General features: G+C 38.5%; 1 protein-coding gene across 1 annotated transcript in view; it reads right to left on the bottom strand.

The window, feature by feature from the left end:
- LOC131979809 (vasoactive intestinal polypeptide receptor 2-like) overlaps positions 1–19,651 on the bottom strand; it is a 95,768-nt gene that overhangs the window by 38,847 nt on the left and 37,270 nt on the right. The window contains exons 3-4 of the mRNA XM_059343850.1: positions 9,916–10,029; positions 6,544–6,635 (exon numbers count right to left, since the gene is read on the bottom strand). Coding sequence (XP_059199833.1) covers positions 6,544–6,635; positions 9,916–10,029 — 206 coding nt within the window. The remainder of the gene's footprint in view (positions 1–6,543; positions 6,636–9,915; positions 10,030–19,651) is intronic.

Here is a 19,651-nt window from a genome sequence, read left to right on the forward strand (position 1 = left end):
ACCAGATAAACTTAACGTTTTTCCGGCCAAAACCGGAGGCTTAATTAGCCTGTTTTAGGAGTGAAAGTCAGCAAAATGCAGCTTAAACAAAATGTTTTACCTCATTAGTTAACTACGAATTTCTGTAAAACATAATGGATCTGAGCATAAGTGCCGAATTGGGTTAAACAGTGTAGATATAAGGTCCGATGGAATCATATTGTGAACTGACTGCTGTCCACATGGCTACTGAATATTCATTAGATAGGTCCGCATGGCTACTGAATATTCATTAGATAGGTCCGCATGGCTACTTAATATTCAGGGGTGACAGCGATTACGGCTTCTGCAGGCAGGTAAACCTACCTAATTACAGCTGGTGCGTAATGAACTGTATGTCCGCGCGCTAAGCTGGGAACTGGCTGTGAGTGTCGCACTTTACTATTACTATTTTTAAGTAGCTGAAATTATTTTAATTATCCCTTTCACCCTTGCTATCATTAAATATCAATTCGATATCATTCAAACCTAGAAAGAGAGAGAGAGAGAGAGAGAGAGAGAGAGAGAGATTTCCTTAACAAGAAAATAAAAACTGGCCTGAAAATAATAGAAATATCCTGACAGCTCTGTGGGGGCTTGGGGTTCATCTATAAGTTGTGCTTTCTTATAAACAATACCATATGAAGCTGAGACTCTGTGTAACAGCTGAACTGTTATAGGCATACACGCGTTACACACACACACAGGCGTCTGCTACGTTCGCTGGTGGCACTTTTCACCCGTCACCCATGTCATCTGGTGTACTCGCAATACGCGTGTCTGTAAGCACGCCTATTAATCAGACTTTATGCTGGCACAGGCGACGCGTTTTAGGCGTTTAAGTATAGTGTGTTGGCATAAAATACCCCTGATACACACACACACACACACACACACACACACACACACACGCTTTTTTTTGATCCCAGAATGCTGCATGCTATCGAAAATGTAATGTCATTAGTTTTCAGGTATTCAGTCATAAACCAAAGAAATGTAACAAAGTCAAACTTGAACCTGATGATGCCGTGAGAGGAAAAGTCTATCTGTCTATAAAGGGTATCACCAGATTAGCCGTGTTTCCATTAAAGTCAAAGCCACTTTTGAAGATTTGTGAGTTTCCATCCGCTGGCTTAGAGCGAATAAACAAAGCTGCAGTAACGTACTTTGGTCAGGAAATGGCAGTGTAATGTATCACTGTAGGCTAATCCATCAGTAAACAGGAGAAGAAGAACAGAGAAAACAACAACAACAAAAAGACAGAAAATGGAGAGAAGTAGATTCAAGTGGGCAACTTCTAATTGTTCTTTCATGTCCGAGGAAACAGCTGATTAGTCATGTGAGTTCAATCTTTGCTACATTAGAATTTATTGAGAAAATGTGTTTCCATCTCCCATTTTTTTTTCCGGAAAAGACAAAAAACATCTAAAGCAGGCATAAAAATTTTAATGCACATTTTCGAAAGTTTCATTGATTTTTGGTCTTTCCATCAAACTTTTCTCATGAGAATCTTCAAAATTTGCAGAGAAATTCATATTGATTTTGAGGGGACTGTAAATGTGTAGTGGGAGTCAGTGGAGGAGTGTAACTAGCTACATTCACTCAAGTACTGTACTTAAGTAAAATTTTAACAAAATCGTACTTTACTTGAGTATTTCCATTTTACTCCTTAACTTTATCTACTCCACTACATTTTAGAGGCGAATATAGAATTTTTTACTCCACTTATTTTTTGTATTTGGCAACTGTTGAGATTTACATTTAAGATTTAACTACTTTTTTTAATCCCACAATGGGGAAATTCAATCTCTGCATTTAACCCATCCTTTTTTACACACAAGTGAACACACCATGTAAGGAGCAGTGGGCTGCACATTGCTGCGCTTGGGGAGCTGTGTGGGGGGTTAGGTGCCTTGCTAAAGCCCAATTTCTAACCTCTAGGCCATGGAATGCCCACTTTACACCAAAAGCCTAATTTCTGTATATATTTCAGTATTTTGTCATATCATCAAGAATATCATTATCCCAAAAATACCCTGAAATATCATGATAATCTTTTAGGGCCATATTGCCCACCCCTAGTTGAGATTAAACATAAAAAAACATGATCAATTTCAAATTATTCTGCATTAGCCCTATCTGGACATGTAAGTCCAGTAAGATGCTGCTTACATAAATGCATGAATAATAATAATCTAATTGGAATATATGAAATAATCTGCAATTGATAATTTCAGTCATGTCATTTAGCTGACGCAATTGTCCAAAGCGACTTACAATAAATGCATTCAACCTGAAGGTACTAGCCTTAGACCACAGGAATCAAGTAAGTACAGAACTTTAAGAGCCATCTGTAATCTATATGCTAACGAAGAGAAGAAATAAAAGAGTAGAGGTTTATTTATTTATTTATTTTTTATAGATTTAGGCGACCATGACTTAACCAAGGTATTGTTGGAAGAGGTAGGTCTTCAGCCCGTCTGAGGTCCAGTACATTTTGATGCTGATACTTTTGTACTTTTACCTCAGTAAGTTTTGAATGTAGGATTTTTACTTCTAGTGGAGTAATTTCACAGGGTGGTTATTAGTACTTTTACAGAAGTAAGGGATCTGAATACTTTTCCAACGAACAGTGTTTGATAAACGTACTATTAATCAGACCACAAATGAGACAAGAATTAGCGTTTCATTGCTGTCTCCTCCAGGCGAAGCGATTGTTTCAAACCATAAAATGCTGATTATTTGGTCACAAATGTCCACATAAACAGCAGCATTGGCGTGTTCATGGTCATTCAGTTATTTGATTTAACTTAATGCTTATAAAACATGTTTAAATGTGCAGAACGGCTTTAAAGTCAATGGGGTGTTTGTCACTCTGCAGAACATCTGGTCTGAACTCTGTGTGACCCTCTGTCCTGCTTTGTCTGTTTTGTGAAATGTCTTGTAAAGTGTCAACACCAGTTAAGCAGGTCACATTAAGGATTCAGGAAGTAAAACAATGTGACAGGATTTGACGTGACTGTTGGCAAAAGTCTGAAAAATAAGACAAAAAAAATATTTTTTTATGGGGAGACATAAATAAACAGAAATAATCAAGTTGTTCAAGAATGATGAACTTCGCAGTATGCAGATTTTCTCCATCAATACAATTTTTTTATTATTATTTTACCGGAAATAAAATGATCATAATAACATTTTAGTTCACAGGATGTAAATACAATAAACCCATATTATTAAAAAAGGTAGATAGACAGGTAGATTCTAGGTCTACACAAAAATAGCATCACTTTCAGCTCTTTTTTTTTATAGTTTTCTGTCCTTACTTTTATATAAAAGAACATGGAGAACTTCTTCAGACTTGAGAGCAACAAGTGAAATATCACCTGAATGTCTGAAAGGAGCAAAACACACATTATGACAGGAAAAAATAAAGTGTGAGCCAGCTGTGTGTCTGTTTTAACTGAATGTAAATGTGACTTTAGCTTCTCAATCATGCTTTGAATTTTCTCCCAAAAAGAAGTCAGGAGAGGAAATCAAACACACACAACATCTTTTTCTGAGGAAGCCAGATAACAGGACACACACACACACACACACACACACACACACACACACACACACAGAGTATTTATTAGCAGATTCAGATCTTTTTGTGTTGGTTTCTAACAGGAAATTACCATCTCTTCAGCTCTTCATGCCAAAAAGTTTCCTCAGCAACAAAAACACTTTTCTCCCTCTCTCTGTCTCTCTCTCTCCTCCTTCAACACGTACAGGATAATAAGCCTTAAATCTGATGCAAACCTTCATCCAAAGCACAAAAGCTTCATTACATCATATTTATGCTGAAACACGAGTTATACATATTTTATGTCCTGATGAAGTCAGAGCAGAAATTAACCCTTCCTCCCTTCCTTCCTTCCCAGGGTCGTTGTCTGTGTTAAATCGAATTTTGAATAGATTTGAAAAAGCATTTCAACTCCATTCTATTGCATTTTTTAAAATTAAATATGCACTCTTTATTATTTTTTTAGCTAATATTATATCGTTGTAATTTATTTGAAGTCCTTTTAGCAATTATTTATCTATTCATCTCTTGAATTTAGTTTTCAGTCTTTTATTTTTAAATGTATTTTATTATTACTATTATTATTATTATAATAAATTATAGCTTTTGAATACATTTTATTGTATTTATGTACGTAAAATGCACTATTTTTTATTTAAGCTAATATTCAGTTTCTCCTTCTTTGAAATGTATTTGCTTTATCTTTCTTATACATGTTTTTGTCTTTAATTTTTATATTTCTTCTTCTCTTATCATGGCTTTTAAATACATTTTGTTGTATTTGTGTAAGAAAAAAAATATTTTTTTGTTTATCTAATCTGATGTTATTTTGTTTGTTTTAATAATTATGTATTTTTCAGTCTTTTATTATTATATATCTTAGAAGTATTTTAAAAGACAGGATGAGAAGGACAGTTCGAGACAGGAGAGAAACGAGGAGAGATAGTTAGTTTAACAAGTACAAAGGCTGATTGAGAATAAGACCAGTCGTGACCCGAACTGAACCTCCGCAGTGGCGGGGAGCAGCAATTATCAGCATCCAGGCCAAACAAGCCTTTCTTCTGCTTCCATGAACTGTTAGAGTGGAGGCGGAAACCACAGCACGCCTAACAAACCACATAAAACCACACAGACTTATCATCACAGCCTCAGAATAGCTTCTGCTGTGACTCTGAGGATGGGTTGTAAGATGTAAATACAGTTATATCTAATGAGATATGACGTGTAATAAACCTGATTGACTTGATAACAGTAGCTGCACTTAAATACAGACCTACTTGTTCTTATGAAAATCATGAGATTGATATGAAAGGAAGAGTAGAGAGCTCTGCCTAAATATACTTTATTGGTCTTATTCAAAATTGTATCTCTTTCAATAGCTGGATTACCTCTTTAAGATGATACAAGAATCAATAAAAACAGCCAGGAACATTCATTTATGCACAAATGTGCTCACTTTCCACAACTTATAGAGACTGCCTACTGTGACTTTGCAGATAGTCATCAAAAAATGCATTTATGTGCCTTTATTTTTTAACTATTTTATGATGCTTCACCATCTGCTTTTTTCAACAAGATCTCCAACTTGGACAGAATAGACAGTTTGTCAGCACCATCTATAACGACTCATGACTCATATATATTTTAATGGACATAGTCACGCTGATGTCACCCGTCGGTGTGTGGACTGCTCATTTGAAACATCACAATAGTTTGGCCTTACGACTGTCGCCATCTTGCTTAATGTCCATCGACATTTTTGTTTTTTGAAACCAGGAGAGAACATATTTGGAATGGGAAGGAGCGAGAACTGGTGTATTTAAAAAATAAACTGAAAAAATGAATAGCGACTCCTTTGAGTGTCTTTTAATACAACGAAACGCTGAACATGAGACATTTTTAAATGAACAAAATGTTTAAATTTTCATGAAGTAAAAACTTACTTACTCAAAGTTCTGAGACAAAAACACAACAAACAAGTTCACGGCTCCTGACGGCGGCTTGCAGAGTAAGCAACCTGTCAATCAAAGGCAGCCACGCCCCAAAACATACACTTCTTCATCATCCATTTTCTTCTAAATGGAACCATTATTTGCACATTAACATCAGATTTTCTTGAAGAAGACTTGAAACTAGCGATTGAGATCCTAATGTTGCCACCAGAGTCTGAGGTAATAAATCAAGTGGCAAGTCGTCTCATTTTGTTTTAAAGAATGCAGGCTGAAGCCACTTCTGGGTTTGCTTCATTGCTCAGACCTGGAGGTTTTAGCCTGGTCATTATACAAGCATGTACAAATCACAGTTGTAAAAAAGGCTGCATGTTCTGAGCCACTGACCTATGTTTGGGGGAAAAAAACTTCCTGGTTAGGCATTATAAAAGTTTTGAGGTCGTCTGGTTCTGACTTGTTGATATTGTTCTGCCTTAAAAATGGAAATGTATTCAGTGTGAGGCAAGAGTCATGATGGTCAGTAATTAAGACTTTAATTGCAAAAAAAATCATTTCTGAAAAGAGGTTTTGTGACATATAAAGATAATTCGTAGTGACCAACCTGTTATCAGGGGTTACAGTAGGGAGGTAGCTGACTTGTCTGACCTGTCGACCAATCAGATGCTAATTAAACCTTTCATTCAAAAATATCCACAGGACACACACCTGGGTACACTGCTGTGTAAGTGAAGGCTAATGTTTTTTTTCATTAGATGACGCAAATACCGAGTAGGGAAGCACACACAAACACACACACACACGCAAATTGCTCACATTTAAACATGTATCACACTGCAGTCGGGCATATTGACCTTTTAAAGATGCAGTTAATTACCAGCCGACCCCTGCAGGCTACATCAATCACAGGCTGCTAATGGTCCACTTTATGTTGCAGCTGCTTTTTCCTGCTGCAGGATCATGTTCATTAGTGCTCAGGTGACATTTACATCACAGTAAAGACGCTCTCTGTACCTTGTCCTGGCTGGTGTCCGACCCACACACACTGCTGATGTTTGGGAAAACGTCCGTCCAGCCCATCGACGTGCAGTTCCTGCTGATGTTACCTGTGGATATAAAGAGATAATCTCTTATTTAAGCTTTTTAAACAGACTGGCATCATCATACTGCAGTTAAAGCGATGCTTTTGGAAAAGGTGCTCAAACTTTTGCAGTGGATGCTCCAAATTTCTGGAACAACTTTCCCTAAAAACTTTTAAGTCACCGCTGAAGACTTTCCTCTATTGTTTGCTCATATGCTTTTGTTTCTATCTACGGATATGAAAAATTGTTCCCAACCTTTTTGGCTCTGGGGAACATGAAACTACTCCACACCTGCATGACAGCGTCTCCGCTGATCATAAACATATTGATCATGAATTAGTGTCCAATGCTTGTTGTAAACAAACAGAGATCGCTAAGTGAACACCTCCTGCAGCAACAGTACATACACACTATACTGCTACAGAGCTAACTGTTACCCTATTAGCAATTTGCAGACCGGACACTAAGGAGTTAACATCCCCTCCGGCTCTGTGACTGCAGCTGGGAGAGACTGCTGCAGGAGGACTCTGCCGCTTTGATTAGTTCTTACTCCTATTAACGAGCCACCGGCCCTGCGGCTCGTTAAGAAGAGTAAAAACGAGTCTTCAAAAAGTCTCCAATAACACTACAAAAAGTTGCTGGATTAGTCTCCAGTCGCTTTTTTGAAAAATAGTCGCTAAGGGGGTCTGAAAAGTTGCAAATTATAGCAACAAAGTCACTTAGTTGGCAACACTGCTTAGCCGGCTTTTACAAATGGCGCGTGTTGTTATGGCATAGAGTACTACGTCACATCCTGCATAGCGTTCTATCCAATCGGCAACCAGGCTTTTTTCAGGGGAGAAAAACGGCCCCGCTCTTCGACAGGGACAAAAAATGTCCTGTTAAAAGCCGGCTCTGGACGGCTCATATTCAAATTGGGGGCATTTTGGCAAGTGAGACCCGCCTCATTTCGGGTATTGGGCTGTAGTTGAAAACCCTTATAAAGAACTTTTAAACCCACACGCTGGACCTGTGTTCACTAGATTGCCCTAACACTCTGACCGTCTCCAGGGAAGTTTTTAGTAGTAAATCATTTGTGAAGCTGGTATTATGTCAGAGAAGTCAAGACACAAATCAGCCTTGTTTCAGAGCAGCCCGATGTCTTTAATCTGCATACAAATAACAGGACTTTAGACCTTTAAATTACATGCAATGCATACACCAAATTGAAGTTTTGGATTTGAAATTGTGATATTATATTATATATTTGGAGCAGCTTAATGTGTCAGGAGTCATTTGGGATATTGGGTTTTTTGGGGGGTTTCTGGACAGCGCAGAATTAAAGCCCAATTTTTTTTTTGCGTAAAAAATATTTCTATATATTTTTTTCTTAGTCATGACAACAATACAAGTGTTAAAAATAAACCCTCCAAACATAGGAAGGGAGGACACAATAGAACAGTGACAGTTTTATTTTGTCAAAACCTGAACAAGCTTGGAGATATAATGTAGAAATCATGTATCCTGACCCTGCACACTACAGTCTTATGAAGTGTAAAACTTTTCACATCACTCAGTGTGTTTCAGATGAGAGGCATTTCAAGCAGGCTGTGAGCTCCTGAGGGACATTTTCTGTGTGTCCTAATGCCAGAAAGGCTGCAGTGCACTGAGAGTTCATCTCTCTTGGAAATTCCCAGAGTTCACTGTAAAAAAAACCATGCAGCATCCCCTGCTCACTGACTGGAAAATAACGCTACTGCACTTCTGCCTCATTACACTCTTTCCAAACCCTCCTCACACTGTAAACACGGCCCTGAGAGCTCACAGCGCTGCAACTTAAGAAAGCACATGCAAATACACAAAACACAAGCAAATTGAGAAAACTTTTTCATTAATTTGAGCATTTACAAAACGCGCTGCAAAGACCACAACACAACAGAAGTGTTTCCAGAGGACACTTAAAAGTGATGCACATGTCTGGACACGCATGTGATATTATCACGTTATTTCAAGATAACATAATTTCATGTTATAAGGTGATAAGGTGCGTTAGCCGGCTAGCCCGCATGAATCACACTGCAGTTAAACAAATTAAATAAATGAACAAATGAATGATGCTAGCCCGCTAACACTAGCGGCTTACGTTAGCATGCTATGATCAGCCGCTAACATTATAACGTGACAAGGGGGGTATTTATCTCGTGGGTAAATAACAAAATCTACAAATATTTATCCATAGATACACATAAAAACACATTTTATACACAAACTTTTGCATGATTATGTATATACGCACATAGTTATATACCTACATATGCATACATAAAGTTTTTACGTCAGGTCAAATCAACCCATAGTAATTCTTAGTAGTTTTTTAGCCTTAACCAAATGAAACTGCTGCATTTCAAACGTAATGACACTAAAAGTGTAATGTAACAAAATTGTGAGCAGCCATTGAATGGGCTGATAACAACCTACTAGGAGGTGGAGTAGGCCCATTTTTCCTCAGACTTATGGCATAATAAGTGCTGAAAAACACCCATTTACAGTGTCATAATGCGAGTAAATAAAAACAAAATGTGATCACTATTGACGGCAGCCCTGCTTCTCTAAAATCACGATTTCTGCAGGATGATCTGTCTCACACTTTTGACAATTATCTCCTCCTTACACCATCTAGAGTTGATTAAAACATCATACCAGCTACGATCCACAACTTCAGCTGAGGAGCGCCGTTATATTATGAGTATGTAACTATTTCTTTAAAAACTTCAGGAGGTTTGGATGCGTCCCAGACAGACAGACAGGCAGGCATCAGACTGAACTCTGGCTCGGGACAGGCTGCTGGGTGCTTACATAATGTTCAGTCATCAATGTAAATCAAAAAATGGCCTCCAAACTGCCATCTGGTCACTGGCTGGAAAAACTCAGCAGGGAATCCACTGCACATTCTGACACAGAGCGGCAATAACGGAGGGTGAGACGAGGACAAAAGGCCTCTTCAGTTTATATATTGAAAACCTGAAACACAAATCTTTCAGTGGAGTCATCCTGTGTGACAGAGACGTGGTAAGAAATGTTTGGATTGATTGTGGAGACACAAGTGTGTTTACACAGACTACAGGATCAGTTTCAACACAAATTTTACAATACAAACACTGTGGATGAAGACCTTGTGATGTGATCGAAAGCTCCAGTCACAGTAGAGAAAACGGTTTCCCAGGAAAGCCAAAAATTTACTTTGAACCACATTAGTCTCCTCCACAATTTGTGACCATCAATACTATACATATTTCAACTTAATGTAAATGAGTAAATAACATACCATTTCTGCCGAATACGGTCCTGAGGACTCGGGGACAGGGGATGGTGACCGTCTCGCCGATCTCAGTCTGCTCCCAGCATGCAATGTTGTCCCACTCTCCTTTGCACCCCGGCTCTAAAAACCAACAAAAATGCAGCTCCATGAGAACATTTTTCCACCGAAATATAAATTTAAGAGCCTATCTTTAAAGATGCAAATGTTAACATTCAGGGGCAGGAAATATTCTCATTACTTAATCATTGCATATCTTAGATAATTATTGTAAAGGAGAATGAGGGTTCTTCTATGTTTTATTTAAGGCATCTTATTTTGACAGTGTTCTTGTAAATTCTCTGGTGGACTCTGCTAACACATCCATGTGCTCTCATCATGTGCTCTTATTTTGAAAGCAGGTCTAACACATTCTTACTGTCTTTTTTTTTTTTTTTCAAACAATGTGTTTATTGGATTTTACATTTTAATAAAACAAACAATACTGTTCCATACACCAGTAATTGCAAGTAAATGCAACATACTACAGAACAGATACCAACCCCCCACCCCCCTCCCATAGGCACCTAGCCCCAAGAAATTGGCAAATATAGTTGAAAAGTAAAGATAAAACAAACAAAGGAAAAACAAAAGATGATGGGTTGTGATAAAAGAAAAGATAAAATTATAAAATAAACAACAATAATAAAAATAAGTAAATTAATAAACAAATAAATAGATAAATAAAATCAATAAGAAATAACAAATACCTAACTTATTATATATACATATATATATTTAATTAAAAAAATGTAGTAAAAAAAAAAAAAAAGATAATAAGTAAATACAATTAAAGGGAAAACAAACAAACAAAGGCTCAGCTCATTTCAGTACTCAATTCACAGTCATCTGACATCTTGTGTTATTGACATAAGACAAAAAGGGATTCCACGACTTCTCAAATGAGACAGCCTTACCAGTCAAAGTCAGCCTAATTTTCTCTAATTTAAGAAAAGAAAGCCTCCGTGTGAATAGGTAGGTGGGACTGAAGATTTCCATTTTAACAGTATCAACCTCCTGGCCAGCAGAGTAGTGAATGCTATCAAGTCCTTTTTAGCTGGGGAAAGAGTAAGTGGGAAAGGCCATACACCAAATAGGGCAGTTAAAGCATTGGGAGTCACATCCCTTCCAGTTACCTTGGATAAAGTACTAAAGATCTCAGACCAAAATCTAGTCAGAGAAGAACAGCTCCAAAACATGTGTGAAGAATTAGCTGTGGCTTGTTGGCATCGATCACATACGGGAGACACTGTATCAAATATTTTTGCAAGCCGCGCTTTAGTGTAGTGAGCTCGATGGAGAATTCGACATTGCATAAAGCTGTGTCTAGCACAGATCGAACACTTACAGTTGAAACCAGAATTTTACATACACTATATAAAAAGACACATATGCTTTTTTTCTCACTGTCTGACATGAAATCAGACAATCACTTTTCCTGTTTTAGGTCCGTTAGGATTACCAAAATTATTTCTATTTGCTAAATTCCAGAATAATGAGAGAAGGATTTTTTTAGACAATTTTTTATTACTTTCTTCAAAGTCAGAAGTTTACATACACTAACATTATTATGCCTTGAAACAATTTGGGAAAGCCCAGATGATGCTGTCATGTCTTTGGAAGCTTCTGATAGGTTTATTGACAACATTTGAGTTAATTCGAGACACACCTGTGGATGTATTTTATGGCACACCTGAAACACACTGCTTCTTTGTGTGACATCATGGGAAAGTCAAAAGAAATCAACCAAAATATCAGGAAGATAATTGTGGACTTGCACAAGTCTGGTTCATCCTTGGGTGCAATTTCCAGATGCCTGAAGGTGCCATATTCATTTGTTCAAATAATTATACCCAAGTATAAACACCATGGGAATGTCCAGCCATCATAGCGCTCAGGAAGGAGACGGGTTCTGTGTCCCAGAGATGAACGTGCTTTGGTCCAAAATGTGCATATCAACCCAAGAACAAAAGCAAAAGACCTTGTGAAGGTGCTGGCTGAAGCTGGTAAAAGTGTGTCATTATCCAGAGTGAAACGAGTACTGTACCAACATGGGCTGAAAGGCCACTCTGCCAGTAAGAAGCCATTACTCCAAAAGAAACATAAAAAAGACAGATTACAGTTTTGTCAGACCAAAAATTAAGGTTTTTGTCCCTGTGTGCATTTGCAAACTGTAATCTGTCATTTTTATGTTTCTTTTGGAGTAATGGCTTCTTACTGGCAGAGTGGCCTTTCAGCCCATGTTGGTACAGTACTCGTTTCACTCTGGATAATGACACACTTTTACCAGCTTCAGCCAGCACCTTCACAAGGTCTTTTGCTTTTGTTCTTGGGTTGATATGCACATTTTGGACCAAAGCACGTTCATCTCTGGGACACAGAACCCGTCTCCTTCCTGAGCGCTATGATGGCTGGACATTCCCATGGTGTTTATACTTGGGTATAATTATTTGAACAAATGAATATGGCACCTTCAGGCATCTGGAAATTGCACCCAAGGATGAACCAGACTTGTGCAAGTCCACAATTATCTTCCTGATATTTTGGTTGATTTCTTTTGACTTTCCCATGATGTCACACAAAGAAGCAGTGTGTTTCAGGTGTGCCATAAAATACATCCACAGGTGTGTCTCGAATTAACTCAAATGTTGTCAATAAACCTATCAGAAGCTTCCAAAGACATGACAGCATCATCTGGGCTTTCCCAAATTGTTTCAAGGCATAATAATGTTAGTGTATGTAAACTTCTGACTTTGAAGAAAGTAATAAAAAATTGTCTAAAAAAATCCTTCTCTCATTATTTTGGCATTTAGCAAATAGAAATAATTTTGGTAATCCTAACGGACCTAAAACAGGAAAAGTGATTGTCTGATTTCATGTCAGACAGTGAGAAAAAAAGCATATGTGTCTTTTTATATAGTGTATGTAAACTTCTGGTTTCAACTGTATGTACTCTCCGTAAAATCTCCTCCCAAACATCATCTAGAATCACCTCTCCAAGATCTGTCTCCCAAGTTGTTTTAAGTACAGTAGAAGAGCCTTGACACAGGTTATATATATTTAAATAAATAGAAGAGATTGCCCCCTTTAATGAAGAGGAAGGCTTCAGAAATGTTTCAAAATCTGAAGACTTAGGAAGAGCAGGGAATTCTGGGAATGAGCTACGGATAAAATTTCGCACCTGAAGATATCTAAAAAAATGACCTTTAGGAAGCAAAAATGTATCTATCAATTGCTGAAAAGAGGCAAAAATAGAATCAACGTACAGGTCTCTAAAAGTTTTTATGCCCAGCCTAGCCCATATAGAGAAGGTGCTGTCCAATAATGATGGGGGAAAAATAGGATTAGTTGCAAGCGGAGCACCAATAGAAAGTGTTTTCAGGCCAAAATGACATCTAAATTGAGACCAGATTTTAATACTGGAGGCCACTATCACATTGTTAGTATAACCAGAAGTAGAAAAAGACAGGGGTGAGTACAATAAGGCTTTCAATGATACCAGATAAACAGAATTTGCTTCCAAGATCAACCATGATGGAGGGACCTCAATATCTCCATAATTAACCCAATAGTTCAAATTTCTAATGTTTGTTGCCCAATAATAGTAAAGGAAGTTTGGCAATACCATTCCGCCCAGAGCCTTGGGCTTCTGTAAAACTTGTCGACGCATCCTAGAGTTTTCTTGTTCCAAAGAAAATCAAAAATAAGGGCGCTTTCACACCTGAAAGTCCGGACCAAGGTCCGTGTTCTGTTACATTGTATACATTTGGTCCGGTTGGTTTTGGTTTCACACTGCAAAAAGAAGAACGGACTTTACAAGACAATTCTACTGGACACGTCATCTCCCTGTGTACTTCCGCGGCTCATTTTGTTTTGGTTACGCTGCGTTGTTAGGCCGGCCGGCATCTGACGTCAGTGTTACTTCTAACTTGCTTACACAAAATGAATCCAGCGAGACACCTTTTACTCCGTTTAAGTCCTTTTCCCATGCGTTATTTCAGTCTTGTGGCAGTGAAGGTTTCTGCTGCTGTCCTCAGCTCCGTTGTGCACACAATTAAATGTTTGTCCTATGTCTTGTGTTACCTTGCCGCTGATTAGTGATTGTGCTCACCTGCTGAGGCGCGCCGCGGAGCAACGCACACGCCGTAGCGTGCATGCAGCAGCACGGCCGCTGTCACACACACGCAGCTGCACCTCCAGGCAGCAACAAATACTTTTGCTGGTCTTTTGCTACCTGCAACACCAGCTTAATCAGCAATACGTGAGAGTGCTTGGTATTCGCAAGTACCGTAATTCTAGAGCAGAAGAAGAAAAAAACTTCCTGTCATTGATACGAAGGTCCGAACTATAAAAAAGTTGTTTTCACACTGCAAAAGGTTCGGACCTTGGTTCGTTTGGTCCGGACCGAGACCACCTCTTTTGGTCGGACCAAACTTTGGTCCTTTGGTCCGGACCGTGGTCCGCGGCACCTTTCACACCTGGAATTTAGGTTCGGATCAAACTGAAAAGTCCGAAAGTCCGAACCAAACGAGATAGGTGTGAAAGCGCCCTAAGACTATCTACTTTACGGAAGAATGAAAGAGGAAGAAAGATTGGAATGCATTGGAATAAATATAAAAAGCACGGAAAAATGTTCATTTTAATTGCATTGATTCTGGCAGCTATAGAAAGGTTTAATAGCGACCATTGCTCAAAATCTATTTTAGTTTTTGTGAGCAGAGAGACAAAATTTTCCCTATAGAGATTTACCAACATTTTGGCAACATATACTCCAAGATAGACAAAGCCAGAGTTCACAACTTTAAAAGGTACGTTTGGGAGTTGAAGTGAATTTTCTTTTACTTTTCCATTAAGAGTAAACATTTCACTTTTGCCCAAATTAAGTTTATATCCAGAGAATCTACTAAATTGGTCTAGAACTAAGAGGACTGCAGGAATAGAATGTGACAGATTAGACAAAAATAATAAAAGGTCATCAGCATACAGCGCCACCTTCAGCTCTACACCATTTCTGGTTATACCACAAATATCAGGATAGACCACAGAGCAATTGACAAAGGTTCCATCACAATGGCAAATAAGAGCGGACTTAAAGGGTAACCCTGCCTTGTAGAACGATGTAACTGAAAATATTCAGAATTTGTGCCATTTGTCCTGGCCAATGCCTGAGGAGAAGCATATAATAACCTGACCCATGAAACAAATTTTCCCCAAAAACCCAATTTCCCCAAAATGAAAAAAAGATAATCCCACTCTACCCTGTCAAACGCCTTCTCTGCGTCTAGTGCTATCAGAGCTTCTGGGAGATCGATTGGAGGGGAATTATAAACCACATTAAAACACCCTTCTAAGATTAAAAAAGGAATGTCTGTTGCGAATAAACCCAGTTTGATCCAAAGATATGATCAAAGGTAGGAAAACTTCTAAGCGTCTGGCAAGCAACTTGGACAATAATTTGAAGTCAGCATTCAGCAGACTAATGGGACGATAAGAACCGCATGAAAGTGGGCCTTTACCTTTCTTTAAAAGCAGAGAAATGCAAGCCTGGTTTAGGGTGTGGGGAAGAGTGCCTGACCTATAAGACTCGGTGAACATCTCTAATAGGTGCGGGGCCAGCTGTTTCCCAAAGGTTTTATAAAACTCGGCTGGGAAGCCATCTGGACCGGGACTTTTACCAGTTTGTAACGATTTAACTGCCGCCTCAAGTTCAATCGCTGTGATAGGACATTCCAGCTCCTCAGCCGCAACCCGATCCAAAGTGGGAGCGCTAAACCTATCAAAGAAAGAGATCACATCTGCAGAGGCATTATGACAATCCGATGAATATAGCAATTTATTGAATTCCATAAAGGTTTTATTAATTTCCAAAGGGTCAGATGTTACACTCGAGCCAGTATCAATCCGAAGAATTAACTGAGACGCAGAAATTTGACGTAGCCGATGAGCCAAGAGTTTGCTAGTCTTATCTCCCTGTTCATAAAATTTAGACCTTGATTGTAGTAAAAGTTCAGTAGTGTACTGTGACATAATAAGATCGTATTCAGCTTGTAAAGTAATTCGCTCCTTATAAGTATCTGGCAGTTTTGATACTGCATATAAAGAATATAATTGTGCGATGCGTTGGGATAGCTTGGCAAGCTTCTCTTTTCTAGATTTCCTCTGATGAGCCTTATAGGAAATAATCTCCCCCCTGATAAAAGCTTTCATAGTTTCCCACAACACAGAGGCAGTTATTTCTGGAGTTTTGTTATCCTGGAAAAAACATTCTAATTGCTCAGAAACAAATTTAATAAAGTTTGTATCTAACAACAAATGTGTATCTAGGCGCCATGGTGGTCTTGTATTAACAAACTTCTGAAAGTAAACATTCATAAAAACAGAGGCATGGTCCGACACAACAATCAAATCATATTTACAGCCAGAAATAGAGGATAACAACTTATTATCCACTAAAAAGAAGTCAATTTGTGTACAAGTACGGTGAATATGTGAGAAAAAAATGAGTATTCTCTTTTATCTGAATTAAAAAAACGCCAAGGGTCAACAACATTAAACTCATTCATAAAGGCTTGAACCACTTTGGTCGATTTGGACAGAGCAGCCGCGGTTGAGGAAGAACAATCTAAGGAAGGATTCAGCCAGCAATTAAAGTCCCCTCCTAACATTAAATCATATGTGGACAAGTCCGGTAGCATTGAGAAAACCTGTCTAAAAAAGGATTCATCATCCCAGTTGGGTGCATAAACATTCGCACCTTTACATCGAAAATGTGTCCCATAACAGCTATAAACCTGCCAGCAGAATCAGAGATTGTCTTGACCTGGACAAAAGGAAAATCTCTATGTAAAAGAATAGCAACCCCTTACTGGAAAATGAGGAATGGTATATTTTCCCGACCCAGTTCTTCTTCAGTCTAACACTATCTATCTCTTTTAAATGGGTTTCCTGCAAGTATATTATATGAGCATCAAGGTGGCGTAAGTAGTGCAAAACTTCACTGCGCTTGATTGGGTTATTTAGGCCCTTACAGTTTAAACTCACAAATCTAATATCCCCACCCACACTGGATAATGTTCTATTAACGTGGGTCATCGAAAGACAAAGAATTCAGTATGTAAAACAGCAGAAAAAAAATTTAAATAAAAAAAATAAATAATAATAATAAAAAAAAAATAAATAAAAACCACTCCATACGTCTGGAAAAGTAGCGCAGGTGCCAACCCATTACCCGCAAAAATTACATAAACTAACAACCCCCCCACATAGGAACAGAACACCCGACCTTCCTCCTCAACTAGCAGAAGCATCCAGACAATGATGCGTGCTACCTCGCCCCACATTGAAAAAACACCTGTCGTTACCAGCATAGACATATAACAGATTTACAGTACAAACCCGATCGCATGGACTTACCTTTCACAGGTAAGAATCAAAAAATACTTTTGATTGTATCTGGCTATTATAACGTCATTTTACGAACAGAATTTGCTGAATAATGACTTAGCATCTCAAAATAATTATTTAGTATCTAAAATAATGAGAAACTTTTTCAAAATAGTGACTTAGCAACACAACATTATGGAAAACTTTTTCAAAATAATGACATAATATCTCAAAACAATGACCTACTTTCTCAATATTTTGTAACACTCATTATTTAGTTATTATTTACTCATACTGAGTTATACTGATTTGCATAAAGTATTTATAAAGTCTTTTACCAAGTCTTTATTTTTAGATACCAAGTCTTTATTTGAGATGCCAAGTCTTTATTTTTAGATACCATGTCTTTATTTGAGATGCCAAGTCTTTATTTTTAGATGCCAAGTCATTATTTTGTACGGAGCCCCTAAAGGGACATGGTGAAAATAAAAAAAAACTTTGGTATCTCGTGAGCACGAGATATTTTCTCGTGATGCATATTGCATGCGCGCAGTACAAGTAAACACTGGCGTGAGACAACAGAAAGATTAAAGGCATGCGTTGTGTCCTTACTGGTTTCCACACTAACTGGTTGCCGTGGCTATGATCTGCGCAGTTTCTGTTACGCATGAGCTGTCCGTGGTACTGAAAAAACAATCGCCGTTAATGTGATAATTTTCTGTCTGATGCAGGTCTATGTTATGCTGTACGTTAACACTTTAGCGAGCCTACTGATTGGGTACATCTGTAGTCGGCACTTTGTGCAATAAAATGATTTATTGTGCCGTGCGATAGAGCCGATACGCATGTTTTGTCTTTACTGTTGTGTTGTGTACAGCCTTTATAAAGCTCTGTTGGGAGAGCTTGTGTGAAATATTATTTCTGCCTTCGCCACTGGTAGTATACCCTCTGGGTCCAAAACGGATTGCACTACATACACAAAGTTTCTAGTGACCCGCAATCCTGCTGATCTGCATCTCTCAGTCATCATCTGGTATCCATGGAGACACCCGGTGGCGAAGGCAGAAATAATATTTCGGGTGGGCCAGTACAAAAGTGGATGGGCCATCTTTTCCCAGAAAAAGGACTCGTAAAAATGTAGAACTATAAAAATGACAAATATAGACAAACTGGAAAAAAAGTGACTATTTTACTTTGCAACATTATGCATTACAAAGGAAATGACAGCAAAACACTATAACACAAGCTCTCCCAACAGAGCTTTATAAAGGCTGTACACAACACAACAGTAAAGACAAAACATGCGTATCGGCTCTATCGCACGGCACAATAAATCATTTTATTGCACAAAGTGCCGACTACAGATGTACCCAATCAGTAGGCTCGATAAAGTGTTAACGTATAGCATAACATAGACCTGCATCAGACAGAAAATTATCACATTAACGGCGATTGTTTTTTCAGTACCACGGACAGCTCACGCGTAACAGAAACTGCGCAGATCATAGCCACGGCAACCAGTTAGTGTGGAAACCAGTAAGGACACAACACAAGCCTTTAATCTTTCTGTTGTCTCACGCCAGTGTTTACTTGTACTGTTTAAGGTTGAGCTGCCTCGCCGCGGTCCGAGCCATAATATAACGACCACCCGTGTCCGACTGGTCCCTCCTCCGCCCTTCATCATCATAAACAACACAACGCAGAGTCCCAGGGTGTGGAGAGGCTCGTCCCACACGGGCCGGGTTACAAATACATTACATTACTGGCTATGCGTCTGGACTACACTATTGTTTTGTTTTCTCAAGATCTCTAATTAATGATATCGTTATCTTGGGAAAACAACCGTTGTTTTTTTTCAAGTAAAGCAGCAATGTCCTTATAATGAAGCCCCAGGTCAAAATATAGCCGAACTAACTCCTGTAATGTCGTTTTCATACAGAAAACAAGCTGAAATGCAGAGGGTGTTCTTACAGACACCATGCACGCATGCAATATGCATCTCGTGCTCACGAGAAAAGTATCTCGTGCTCACGAGAAAAGTATCTCGTGCTCACGAGAAACGTATCTCGTGCTCACGAGAAACTAATCTCGTGCTCACGAGAAACTAATCTCGTGCTCACGAGAAACTAATCTCGTGCTCACGAGAAAATATCTCGTGCTCACGAGAAAGTATCTTGTGAGCACGAGAAATGTTTCTCGTGCTCACGAGATACCAAAGTTTTTTTTTATTTTCTCCATGTCACTTTAGGGGCTCTGTAATTTTGAGATGCCAAGTCATTATTTTTAGATACCAAGTCTTCCTTGTGTATATATGTTCATCAAT

The sequence above is a fragment of the Centropristis striata genome, chromosome 11, assembly GCF_030273125.1.
Source record: "Centropristis striata isolate RG_2023a ecotype Rhode Island chromosome 11, C.striata_1.0, whole genome shotgun sequence".
Lineage (NCBI taxonomy): Eukaryota > Metazoa > Chordata > Actinopteri > Perciformes > Serranidae > Centropristis > Centropristis striata.